The sequence below is a fragment of the Setaria viridis genome, chromosome 2, assembly GCF_005286985.2.
Source record: "Setaria viridis chromosome 2, Setaria_viridis_v4.0, whole genome shotgun sequence".
NCBI lineage: Eukaryota > Viridiplantae > Streptophyta > Magnoliopsida > Poales > Poaceae > Setaria > Setaria viridis.
In genome coordinates, this window is record NC_048264.2 from 21,170,143 (window position 1) to 21,184,213 (window position 14,071).

The 14,071-nt window shown below is 45.0% G+C and overlaps 1 protein-coding gene across 1 annotated transcript; it reads right to left on the reverse strand.

Annotated features, from left to right (window-relative positions):
• Positions 1 to 1,685: 1,685 nt before the first annotated feature.
• Positions 1,686 to 6,264, reverse strand: LOC117843582 (serine/threonine-protein kinase D6PKL2). Its single transcript, XM_034724228.2, has 3 exons — positions 6,078 to 6,264; positions 4,932 to 5,895; positions 1,686 to 2,794 (listed from the first exon to the last, which is right to left on the reverse strand). Exons 2-3 carry the CDS (start codon positions 5,789 to 5,791, stop codon positions 1,933 to 1,935), a joined length of 1,722 nt encoding a protein of 573 aa, XP_034580119.1. The 5' UTR covers positions 5,792 to 5,895; positions 6,078 to 6,264; the 3' UTR covers positions 1,686 to 1,932.
• Positions 6,265 to 14,071: the final 7,807 nt, after the last annotated feature.

Consider the following 14,071-nt stretch of genomic DNA (forward strand, 5'->3'; position numbering starts at 1 on the left):
TATCCATCCACATGTACATGTATCTCCTCTCTCTCTCTCGTCCTTCTCCAGCTTCCTCTCTCTCCATGGTCTATGTCTGGTACATTCCATGGAGCAGGTAATGCACGCTCTCCTGCCACCTCCCAACTCATGTCGTCAATGCAACTTGAGCGCCTGCACGCCACCGGTCGACCACCCCACACCGGCGCTAAAATTCACGGTGAACATCTGTACGCAGCTCGCTGGTGGGCATGCGTGCGACCGGCAATCCGCGGCAGCTCATGATGACCTCACCGATGTTGTGGCTGACTGGCTGTACTGGCAGGTGTCCATATGTGCGGCCAACAGTCCACAGCGCGGCGGCATGCGACATCTAGCTCCACCGCGCCTATCGCGGCGGCGTGCACCAGCGGTTAGCGTTGCCGCTTCCAGGTCTGCTCCAACCCGGTGCGTTGCAAACGGGAGCAGTTGGATTAAACAAAGTCATGAGCATATATATGATCCAACAATCTTACAAAGCCATGAGCATGTGATCCTAATCTTAAACGGCAAACATGAATTTCATAGCACAAGAAAGCAATCTCGACGGCCATAGGTGCGGTCCTTGTGCTTGCCTCTCTCTTCTTTGTCTCTTCACTCACGCACACCTGAATGCGGCCGATTCCTGTGCGACCTATTTTGCCAGCCGGGAGCCGTTCCTGCCAGTCGCCCCTTCCAATGCTGCTAGATTTTTTTTAAATAATGTCCAATGCCGCTGGCTACGAGCACACTGTGGCTCGCCATCATTCCCCATTCCCAATAGGCCATAGCGACGTCGCCAGTGCATGAGGTCAGGCAAAGGCTCGCCTGCTCGCTGCTATGGTGCAACTCGTCATGGAATGCGCGTATGATGAGAAGGAAGCATATTAGCAGAACACAGCCATGGACGTGGTAGCGGGCCGGAGAGCGAAGCTCCGAGCAGGCCACCGCAAGGGAGGAGGGCGTGCGAATGGAGAAGGAGCTGGTGCGGGCGTTGGAGGTGAAGAGGTGAGAGAGCCCATCTCATCTACAACATGCTCGATGAAATGCTCCAAGCAGAGGACCATGGGTTCAGAGACGAGATGGAGTGGGAAGAGAGAAGAAGCCCAGTCAGCATGCCATGGCAGTATTAGATGTCTATGTGAAGTATCATGAACCTAAATAATACAATTTAAAAAGTTGATATACCCAAAAATGCACTTTCAAAGTTTGTGCCTAAGTGCCACTCTCTAACTAATTAATGGACCTCACTCTTATAAGAAAGCGTAGCTATTCCAAAACGTTTTATAAGAAATCTTGAACCATCATCCAGGTTCTAACTCCGAAGCAATTTTCTGTGAACCGATCCAAAACTGGATCAATCTGATTGTACACATCTTTCGAGTAACACAGTACAATCTTCAGATTATTCAGCATGCCACTTGCTCATTATTATCACAAAAGACAACGTAGTATGATTATCACCGAGGATTCTAAAGGTTCCTTAAGTTCAAACACCATGATGAGCTCCTTACCTGCCAAGTATTCTGAGAACTTGTGCAATGAGTGGACACAGGGCTAGCAGATGCCAAAAATCTAAAGCATTTTGTAGGGGCATGCAACTGCCACGACTGATATTTTACCATACTAACAAGGTGTGATGAGCTTCCATGCACACCATCCAGATTGCAAAATCGCAGTCACATATCGAACGAAAAATGTTTCCATGTTATTGAGAGAACCTAGTGCAAGGTAACCAATGACAGATTACAAACTCCACCGGGTAGAGGCTCCCATCTAATGAAATGGACTGCAAGCCAAACTGAAAGAGAACGGCACTAGGGACCATATGCATCTACATATAAAGTTATTAGGATCCAGAGAGAGAAAAAGAAGTCTAAGGGGAAAAGGATGAACTTTACAACTTGCACATGGGAGATTATAGATGACTCTCCACTAAAAGAACTCCAATTCAAGATAGTCTGAACCTTTCTCAGCTGCTGATGTAGCCTTCTGGCTTGACGAGGCTACTGAACGAGGGATCTCGACTGGCTTGGGGATATCTGGTGGTGTGGCGCACCTTATCAGTGCCCAGTTAACACCTTCGAAGAAGGGGTGCTGTTTTATTTCTGTGGCTCCACGCTTATAAGCTAATCGATGCTGCGGTTCCTTGATGAGCAACCCCCTAATAAGATCCCTTGCAGCGAAACTCACTACTGGTGATTCTGGGAACCTTAAGGGCTGTCCAACTACATTGAACAAAGTCGCCCTATTGCCAGAACCTTTGAATGGAGTCTTGCCAAAAAGAAGTTCATACAAGAATATCCCAAATGTCCACCAGTCCACAGCACTTCCATGCCCCTCGCCCTTTATAATCTCAGGTGCCAAGTACTCATGGGTGCCAACAAAAGACATAGACCTTGCATCAGTCGGCTCTGCAACAAGCTCAGGAAGTGGTCTGACCTGATTTGCCAAGTCTGCCTTTGCCTTCTTCTCCTTTTTCTCTTTCTTGGACTTGGAGGAGAAAAAGCGAGGAGAGAAGCATGTGGTCGTCGTAACACAAGATGGCTGAATGCAGGCTGGCTCAATGCACACAGGCTGCACACAGTAAGCTGGATTGCCCTTTTGGTTATCAGCACTGGGATTAGAATATCTCAGAAGTGCAGGGCTCACAGCACATCGGAGGGACAAATCAAAATCCGACAGCATGATATGGCCATCTTCTCTCACAAGAACATTCTCTGGCTTCAAATCACGGTATATGATACCAAGCATGTGCAGGTATTCCAGAGCCAGAAGAACCTCTGCTACATAAAACCTGCATTCATTTCGACGTCAATGTAAGTTCTTAAACCTGCAGTTGTCCATATACAAGAATCAAGGCAGCATAGCATGCTAAATACAAAGAAAGAACGAGAGTAATATTCTATAGCATCAGAAACTGGTGGACGTATCAAAGCAACTAAAAAACTGTCAAAAGTGGCATCATTTAAGAAAGAAAACATAAATGAAGTTCCTTTACACACATCCACCTTATTATAGACTGAAATGGAGGGGAAACAATTGAGCCTACGAACTAGTAATGAATACCTTGATAAGTTAAAGGGAAAAAGGAAAGATCAACATGAGATGAGAGATAGTAAAGCTAAGTTAGAACAAAGGTTTCACACACACGGTTCATCTGAAACACAAGTATCAAAATCAAAGCACAGCATGAGGGGGCAAAATGAATCGGACAATAAAAATAACATTTGCTAAAGAACTTGATACATGTGCTGCAGTGTCACAAAAAGAAATTGAGAGTACAGCTAATATCTATGCCAAAATCAGATGGCATGCAGAGGTAAGCTAATACACATATGCAGTCCCCAAATAGCAGCAAGAAATAGGCACTACTATTCATATGCTGTTGCTCAGAGCCTCAGATGCTGGTGTTATTCCTTATAAAAGTTTGCCAATGAAATTTCTTATGTTGTACCCATGAAAGACAGGGCCTTAATGTTCATGATCCGAAGGTATGCCAGACTTTTAAAAATGAGACATGATTTAAAACCCAGAACAAAGATTCCATCCAGACAAAAATAGGCACTACCTCTGTTTTTATTTAATTGATGTTGGTTAGTTCAACAACATCAAGCATTCAAGAATGGAGGGCGTACAATTATAGATTACAAGGTCCACTTTCTATTATTATATATTTGTAAACCTAAATCATTTATAATATATGGAAGAATTTTACATGTTAAAAATCCCAGGGGAGGGGGGGTTCTAAACTTAATTAACAATTTAATATTTCACTGAAAAAGCATTGTACAAACAAAATAGTGAAATACCATCATTTATTATTATATTACATCGCATCTACTATCAGAATAAATATTTCATGCTGATATGTATTTTTGGGATACCTAACTAGTGCAAATGGATGTGTTTTCTTCCAGCAACAATCATATCAAATGATAAAAGAATAGAGTAGCTACAAATTATCCAAATGCAACAGGAGACAAACCATATGCCACATCAAATCCTTAAACTTGCAAAGTTTAAAACACTTTTGGTTGACAACTCAAATAATTTGAACACAGAAAATAGATAAAAAAAATGGTTATATTAGAATTGTATCAGGCATGGAACAAACTGAAAGTCCAAAGACCTTTAAGCAAACTATGCTAATAAAAAACTCTTGCATGAGTACACTCCCAAGACCCAAGAGTCTCATACAACCATCAATTCATTGACAGATGAAAAGCTGACAGGTCTACTGATTTCAGTATTTTGTTGCTCCACTGCACCTTCACTTTTTACAAATATGTAATCTAGTCAGGTAAATTCGTCCTTTTGATTCCAATAAACATACACATCAGTGCTCAATTTTCAACAAGCAAACAATCAATAGGAGAAATTCAATTTCAACGGTTCCTTGGTAACATCAACTAGGGAGAGGCAACCAAAACCGCTTCTCAAAAAAGTAACTGTTAACAAGAAAGATGATCCACACAAATGAGTGCACTTCCCTTGTAAAAATAAAAGACTCGGGATAGCCATACAGTTCACTAACAAAAAACTCATCATTCAACACTTTAACAGGATAACAGTAAAAGCCCAGAACAAATAATGCTAACTAAATTGCAAAAACTGGCACATGAAAGGAAACAGATTGTATAACTACCTTTCACGTTTTTGAAATGATTGGGAGAACAGTATAAGCACAGCACCAACGTGAGGTACAATGCTGACAGTTATCCTCTAATTAGGCGTTACTATGTAATCCTGTCCACACTAATGATTACATAGTAAGAAAAAAACAATTTAGACGTTATCCTCTAAGGGTCGCCAAAACTAACCGCATTGCAATATTTAGTATACGCCAAATGAATGCTTTATCAAAAAGAATGAATGGAAGAATTTCCATGCATAGCTGCCAAACAACAAGCGATTGGAAACAAGGCACTTACTTGGCAGCTTGTTCGGGGAAATACTTGCCAGGCTGCTTTTGCCTTAGGGTATGCAGGTCACCTCCAGGGCAGAACTCCATAACCAAGCATGAGAACTTGTCCGTTTCAAAGTGAGTATACAATGTTGGAAGAAAAGGATGGTCCAGGCACTGCAATATCTCCCTTTCAGTCTGTGCCCTCAGCAGCTTTTTGCGGCTTGCTAGAGATGCCTTGTCCATAATTTTCATAGCAAAGTAGCATTTCGTGCCACTAAGCTCTGACAAATACACGCTGCCAATGTCACCACAGCCAAGCCTCTTGAGCAGCCTGAAATGACCTAGACCTACTGAGCCTTCTTTTGTTCGGACCGCCTGAATGGCTTCCCACTTTGAGTCATTCGATTTGTGAGGCTTGCTGACACTGCTGCATATGCTGCTGCAGGTGCTCTCATCGCTCACATCACTACCACCACTGGCCCGATAGAGGCTACTCTTGCCGCTCTCAATCATATCAGCAGCTTGGTCGCTGACCTTGGCGCTCCCGCTTGCTTTTGACAGGCTGCTCCCCCTGTCGCTGCATTTAGCTGACACTGAGCTATCCTTAACGCTACCCCGCAGCGAGCTCTTCTCAGCATCTTCACTGTCATCCAGCTTCACAGAACCATCAGCAGAATCGCTGATATCCTTGCTGCTTTCTCTCACCCCAATGGATGTAGGCGCATCGCCGTCCGTGATTTCACTCAGCGAAGCAGGCCCCAGTTTGCTGGCGTTCTCAGCCGATTCTTTGGAATGTCCTTGGGAAGTCAATGGTGCGGCGTTACCCGCGACGGTTTTGCCGCATTTCTTCTCCGCGATGACCTCAGGAGCGGCAGCCGAAGCCATCACGACACGGACGCAATCGAGAATTCCCTATGGAGACCACCACGCCCCTCCTGCCATCGCCGCGGCGACTAACCAATCAGGAACCGCGGAGGCAAAATCCAATCCTGCCACAGAGATTGCGCGCAGATTAGGTTGGGGGAAAGGGAGATGGATGGATGAACTGATCATGAAACCAATCGAGAACCCAGAAATGCCTAAATATCAGTCGATGGATCTGGACTGGTTAGGGTCCCCCGTCACTCGAGGAAATCGGAAGCAACATGGGGGTGAGGAGAGGACTGATTACCGAGTAGGTGCGGTCTCGGGGAAGTTCGCCGTCGCCACTCGCCTCCGCCTCCGCCGCCGCCGCCAGTGGGTTCGGGAGGGGATCGAGGAGGGTGGTTCCCCACGGGGAGGGGGTGGCAGCGCAGTGGAGGGGAAATGGAAGGGCGAATGAATGGGAGGAAACCTAAAAAAAATGGGGAACGGATTATGGACGCCGATTGAAACATCACGTGCAGCTTTATTAAGAGTGAAATACTAAATAATACAGTACCCGTTTTGTAGAGTTTTATTTTCTATAAAAAATTACCAATCCTCCTTCACCTTAATAATAATAATAAATTATAGCAAATTGGCTCAACTAAGTGAGGGGTGAGAAAATGTAACATATACTTTGAAGTCACTTTAAGGGCCAACGTAAATGTATCATAGCCATCGAGTTCATCTAGCTTTGATTTATTATTTTCGGATTACAAGGTCACATCTCACATGCACCTATCACATGTTTGAAAATACAGAGCAAAGCAAATCTGGTTTTGATTTATGATTTACTTGCATATCAATGTCTTTTTCATGCTACAAAATTTATAAGTAAAAAAACTCATGCTACCACATGGCTTTAAATTGTACTCCCTCCGTTCCAAATTGTAAATCATTCCAAGAATCTTAGAGAGTCAAAGTATCTCAAGTTTGACCAAATTTATATGATAATATAATAACATTTATGATGTCAACTAAGTATCATTAGATTCTTTATCAATTATATTTTAATGTATATCTATTTGATGTCATAAATCTTTATATTTTTCTCTATAATTTTGATCAAACTTGAAATGTTTTGGATCTCCAAGATTCTTGAAATGACTTACAATTTAAGATGGAGGGAGTACCTGATAACCCATTGGGCAACAAAAGTCAAGCAAAAACCGCCTTGAGATCGGGTTGGATCTCTTGCTTGAATATAGCCAAATAGAACTTTGACTTCTACCTATTACCTATTACACTATAATATTCCGATCCTATAAATTTAAATTGTGACCACATAAAATAAGAATTTATGTCATATAATTTTTTCATTTATAATAAACTTTGGACTTCCAAATTTTGAAAAAGTTATAATCTATAAATATTATATGAAGCTTATATTATAGAATTTTGTTTTGAGAAAAGAAAAGATTATTAGCATTAAGGACGGAGACAACCGCTACGAGAGCCATGGCACCCCTACGATTGATTAAGTTCACTAATTAGTACATTATAGATATGCACGCAACAATGATAAAACTTAAAATAGAAATGTTCTAGCTCCGTCCGTAACCACCAGCATCGTCCGTGATGGGGCCGGCTGCTCCGATGAGAGGTTGCTGGATGGGAGGGGCTGATTTAGGTCCTATTTGGCATAACTTCAGTTTTGGGTGAAGCTGCTCCACTCTAGAACTTCAGTGAAGTCAGCTCCACTTCAGAACTCCAGAACTAAAATAGGATGTTTGATTGGATGGATGCTATCAGCCCCAAAAGAAGACCGATTTTAGTGTGGATTGCCATTGTTGCTCCTCAATTCAGGCCCACTTGTCATCTTTCTGTCCCATCTTCTTCTTCCTCGGAACCTACACCCCACTGATCGAACACCAGCATCCCTACGCTGCCCAGGACCTCCACGATGTTGCCACTACCTGGCCGCAGGGTGCGAGGAGCCACCACGGCCAGCCGCGGGGATGGCCACCGCCGCTGACGCTGTTGTTGATGTCGGCCTCGCCGCACAGGCGTGAGAGGAGGAGCGGCAGCACCGGCAGGGCCTCGTGGAGGAAGACGGCGCGGACCTCAGTGGCGAGTCGTGTGGCGGCGGTGGGGGTGCGGACGAGCGCGAGCACATGGGGGACGACGTCGACGCCGGCGCGGCGGTGGAGCCACATGAGGAGCGCGGCGACGGGCTTGCGCAGGATGGGAGGGGCCATGGCGGCGTGGCCGATGGGGAGGGAGGGGGCACGACGGCCGGCGGCATGAGGGAGGGGCTCGTGCGGCACGCAGCGGTCGGTGAGGCTAGGCGGTCGGCGGGGCTAGGCGACTGAGCGGGGCAAGGCAGCCAACGGCGGGGGTCGACGGCGGTCGTCGGTCGGGGTGACGGCGGCCAAAACCCTAGCGGCTACCGTGCTCGGGAGAAAGAGGAGTCGGGACAGAGGAAACAGAAGAGGCGCGAGATGGAGGAAACAGAGGTGCGGGGGAGTCTCGGAGGAAAAGAACAAACTATTTTTTTAATCTTAGGTGAGGGCTTTCTTCCCTCTTATCCATGACATGTAGGTCCCGCGGTACAGTATTTAAAAAATTCTAGAAAAAGTAGGAGAGCCAAACATCTAACTTTTTATTTGCTTATCTTCCCCGGCAAGCTGGTTCTTGGGCAGCTGGACTTAAAAATAAGTTGAAGCTCTGCAATACTAATTTGGATGCAGCTAATATTAAACATTATGCAATAATTTTGGATACAGCTAATATGATTCATTATGCAATAATTTTCTTTTCTCTCCTAACCCAGAGACCGAGGCCTCCCTTTATCACGTTTTCATATTTTATGCAATGTTTCATTAGCAGTTTCATGCATGTTTTCATATTTTACTGACATAATAGCTAAATTGGTTATTTAAATTTTATCGAAGACTCGTACCCCACGTTTCCAAAAGGCCCTCAATTTTTCTTTCTTATATTAATCTAGTCCCTGGTGCTTCTTGGCTTCCGCCTAGTGCCAAGTCAACCAAGATGTCATAGAGGCTTCCACTCTAGACCAATCTCAATTTACATTGGATGCCGAGGGGTTACATAATCAATCTAAGGCCACTAAAAATTCAATAGATCAATAACATAAACTAACCAATTTATGCCAGGATCCTTTTCTCCTACGAGCATCTGTGGCAAATTGATCTTCCCCTTTTCCCTTTATCCTCCCATAGGGAAATCCCCTTTCACAATTTCTGGATTTCATCTCTAGCAAATTGATCTTCCCCTTTCCCCTTTATCCTCATGTAGGGAAATCCCCCTTTCACAATTTTTGGACTTTGAAGATGAGCACTACAACAGATCCCTTTTCTATCCCCTTAAAGCCTCCTTTGGAAGCACAGGGTTGATTAGGCTATGGAAGAAATGCCCCTACAGGGATTTTTCTTGATTTTCAAATCCCTTCCACCAGAGGGTTTTTCTGGCCCCTCTCCCCCGTCACTGTTTGGCTGCTGCTAGTACAACCCGATGCCACCACTAGCCGGCTGCTGCTGCTGCTACTGTTGCTGTACCCCATCGCTGCTGCTGCTGCTGATTTTGCTCATCGCTACTGCTGCTGCTGCTATGGTACTCATCAGTACTTTCCTGGAATCCTACTCCGTTCATTTGTTTAACACAAAATCATCGACCGTTCAACCGCAACCACACACACAGAGAACAAAAAGAGAAACTATGCATAACTCGCCAAAAATAATGAATACAAGTTGAACAATAGTCACTTGGGTTCACAAGTTTTTTAACTTCAATAGAAACGAATAGACAGAACATCAACCGACTCACAAGTTTTTTAACTCACAAATAGATAGAACATCAACCGGCTCACAAGTTTTTCAACCGGCAAATAGACAGAACATCAGAAACGCGCTCCACAAGTTTTTTAACTTCGTTGTTAATGCAATACAAGTTTTTTTAATAAACGAAGCCAAAGATCTTCCCCCAACCATTCTCTTTGTGCCTCTTGGTTCTCTTCAACACTCACAAATTTTAGTAAATAAATACTAGAGTTGGTTCTCTCCATCTTGAACTTCACTTTGCACCAATTCTCGTGCCCTTCCAAGATTTGTGTGACCTTTTCAGCACCAGGTAGAGTTGAGGTGTGCTTCGGCCTTTTCTCCTCATATAGACACTGTTGAAGCGCGGGGACCATAACTAGGAATAGCTCGTCATCCTCTTCTTTCATGCTCTAGCATGAATCTCCTAACTTCATCCTTCCAAGATTCCATTATCTATATATATAAGCATATGGTAAGGCAAGTAAACTATGTCACTCAAATGCATATTGTCTAGAAAAAAAAAGAAAAAGCTCATAGGTTATAACAACTGAAATACTTGCAAGAATATATGATATAAGCTAGCATTTTGGTTCGGGATCAAAAAGATGGCAAACAGATCAAGGCATACACTATTTTTCTGGAAAGAGCACTGTTGGATCAAGGCATCAACTAGGAAAAAGAGATAAATTGACTAGAGAAAAGAGATGAAAACTTCACTTAGAAGCGAACTATGTGATTACTGAACTCTACACATTTTTCATGGAAAATTAACTAATTGTGGAAAATTCAGTTCAAGTCCCTGATAATATCAAATTCAAGGAATCTCAACTGAACTCGGATAAATGAAACTAGAGTCTTCTTGCATGGCAATCTTGATGGTGTCGAGACAAGAAATCAACTGAAACCTAAGTAGATATACTGTGCAATTTTTTAAAAAATGAACATACAGTGATCCCTATACTTGAATTTAGCCAACATGGGAAAACATAGACATGCAAAAGTTGTGCAGCAAAGCAGGCATGTAAATTTCCTTCTCCCAAGAAATATTGTTTATAAAAAAGGGACACATACAAAAGGAAAACAGATATTTTTGTTCAGTGTTTCTAGGTCCTTAACTGAGTAATGAACTAAAAAGTGAAAACAGATAGAAAAAGGGGGTGGGGGGGGGGGGGGGGAGCGTCAGGAAGCAAAACTATCTCCCAAATCCCAGATACAGAGTGTAGCCTTTTGTAGAAACATCTATTTGCTGCATCAACCACTCTTGCTGTAAACGATGTCCCTCTTCCTGTCAAACACAGGTTCATACAAGAAGCTAGCCATACCATTCTAAGAAGATGCCATCTCCAATAGTATTTTAAGACGGTGTGCCGAAGAACATGATGTCCTCTCTACATGCTACTTGGAGCCATTGAACTACAGAAAAACAAGCCACTTCCTCCCTATGCTATCAATCAAAAAAACACTCTTTGCAGAGACCATATCCCTACTGGATTGAACTATCGAAGGGGGGAGGAGATCAAAGTAGCAGGAGCTCGATCTGGGGAGGACGAGGAGGAGAGAGGAAGGGCTCACCGGATCTTGGGACGAGGCAAAGCGGGGTGGTCACGGAGCAGTGGTAGAGATCGAGCCGACGCAGGGATGGAGAGCCGGTGGGGAGGCGACGGCGAGGACGAGGAGGCGACAAGGAGCAGCGATGAGGAGCCACAGGGAGGCGGAGCACAAACGGCGAGGTTCTAGATGAGGAGGCGGCGCGTCATTCGCAAAGAGCACAGGGAGGACACACCTGATGTCTCTAGGTGGGAGAGCTCCGCTCCCGGGAAAATGCGTGGGTCGGGTGGGCGAGGCCCGTCGCAAGAGTTTCCAAAAGCTGGGTTAATTTAGCCCGTGGCCAATTAACGTGTGGGCTTCCAGCCCAGGGAAAACAGCGGGATCCCCGTAGGGATTCGGGCTTCCAAATTCACCCTTAGAAATCTACGTCCCTTTCCTTCTCTACCTCTACAACCGCAAGATCTACAAGCCACACGACTTTTGTGGCCGTCCGATCCCCCGCACTGGCTTGACGATGTCGTCCGCAAGCTCCGCACCAGCCGTCCTTTGCGCACGCCGTTGGGCTGGCGTCGCTGTCCGCGAGCTTCGCAAGGCCGTCGGCACCGGCCGCACGACACCATCCCGAAGCTCTGCAGGGTGTCGGTCGCGCACCACACCGCCATCCACGGCTGTCGCAGCCGCGCCACCGCCGCCCACCCCTGCCTAGCTCGAACGGGCCTGCCCCGTCGCTGCTCCACCCTGGCCGCTGCCGTGCGGGCTCGCCGTTGCCATTGCTCCACCCCGGCCGCCACTTCGCCCCGTCGCTGCTAGCCCGCAAGCTGCCGGTGCCGTTCCCCTCTTAGGTGCTAGAGGTCATCCAGCCGGCCAGCCTCTTGCACGTGCCGCCAGCCCCCATGAGAGGAGTGTCAAGGGAGAGGAGAGAGAGGGAAGAGGAGAAGGGAGAAGAAGGAAGAAGATTGAGTGCTCACTGACAGGAGGGTCCTACATGTTAGGGTGAATTTGGAAGCCTAAATCCCTATGGGGATCCCGCTGTTTTCCCTGGACCGGAAGCCCACGCGTTAATTGGCCACAGGCTAAATTAACCCAGCCTTTGGAAACTCTTGCAACGGGCCTCGCCCACCCGACCCACGCGTTTTCCCTAGGGGCGGAGCTCTCCCACCTGGAGACATCGAGCACGTCCTCCCTGTGCTCTTCGCGAGCGATGCGCCGCCTCCTCATCTGGGACCTCGCTGTCGCTGCTCCGCCTCCTTGCGGCTCACAGCTGCCGCTCTGCCTCCCTGTGGCTCACCGTCACTGCTCCTCATCGCCTCCCCATCCTCACTGTCGCCTTCCTATCGCCTGCTCGTCCTCCCCGTCGCCTCCCTGTCGTCCCTCCATCCCTGCGTCGGCTCGATCTCCACCACTTCTCCGTGACTGCCCCACCTTGCCTCATCCCAGGATCCGATGAGCCCTTCCTCTCTCCTCCTTGTCCTCCCCAAATCAAGCTCTTTCTACTTGGATCTCCTCCCCCCTTCGATAGTTCGATCTAGTAGGGATACGGTCACAAAGAGTGTTTTTGTGATTAATAGCATAGGAAGGAAGTGGCTTGTTTTTCTGTAGTTCAATGGCTCCAAGTAGCATGTAGAGAGGACAGCATGTTCTTGCTGCACACCGTCTTAAAATACTATTGGTGACATTAAGTTCTCGATTGTTGCCTGCCTCAAGTATGCTCTCATCTTAAGAAATAGTAGAGCTTGTAGTATGAATGTATGATAGATGTAGAGATTAGAGGGTAACTTGTTTTTCTTATGTAGTTCACCTGATAGTAAACATATCAAACGTTTCACCTAGGAGATGGCATCTTCTTAGAATGGTATGGATAGCTTATTGTATGAACCTGTGTTTGACAGGAAGAGGGACATCGTTTATAGCAAGAGTGGTTGACGCAGCAAACAGATATTTTTGCAAAAGGCTACACTCTGTATCTGGGTTTTGCTTCCTGATGCTCCCCCCACACCCCCTTTTTCTATCTATTTTCACTTTTCAGTACATTACTCAATTAAGGAACCAGAAACACTGAACACAAACATCTATTTTCCTTTTGTGTGTGTCCCTTTTTTATAAACAATATTTGTTGGGAGAAGGAAATTTCCATGCCTGCTTTGTTACACAACTTTTGCGTGTCTATGTTTGCCCATGTTGGCTAAATTCAATTATAGGGATCACTGTATGTCCATTTTTTTAAAACTGCACAGTATATCTATTTAGGCTTCAGTTGATTTCTTGTCTTGACACCATCAAGATTGCCATGCAAGAATACTCTGGTTCCATTTATCTGAGTTTAGTTGAGATTCCTTGAATTTGATATTATCAGGCACTTGAACTGAATTTTCCACAATCAGTTAATTTTCGATGAAAAATGTTTAGAGTTTAGTGATCACATAGTTCGCTTCTAAGTGAAGTTTTCATCTCTTTTCTCTGGTCAATTTATCACTTTTTCCAAAATGCTAGATTATATCATATATTCTTGCAAGTATTCCAGTTTTCATAACCTGTGAGCATTTTCTTTTTTTTTCTAGACCATATGCATTTGAGTGATATAGTTTACTTGCCTTAGTATATACATACATATAGATAATGGAATCTTGGGATGATAAAGTTAGAAGATTCATGCTAGGGGAGGAAGAAGAGGATGACGAGCTATTCCTAGTTATGGTCACCGCGCTTCAGCAGTGTCTATATGAGGAGAAAAGATCGGAGCACACCTCAACTCTGCCTGGTGCTGAAAAGGTCATACAAATCTTGGAAGGCCATGAGAATTGGTGCAAAGTGGAGTTCAGAATTGGTACAAATCTGTGCAATTAGTTTTGTAATTAGTCTATGTTTAATACTTCTAATTAGTATCTAAACATTTGAGGTGACAGGAATTTTAGGAGGGACTAGAGAAACAAAC

Bases quoted from the DNA above. Each gene is read 5' to 3' on its own strand.
- LOC117843582 (XM_034724228.2), bottom strand. From the start codon at position 5,791: ATGGCTTCGGCTGCCGCTCCTGAGGTCATCGCGGAGAAGAAATGCGGC. The intron at 2,795-4,931 runs GTAAGTGCCTTG...AAATGAATGCAG, and splicing joins TTCCCCGAACAAGCTGCCAA to GTTTTATGTAGCAGAGGTTC.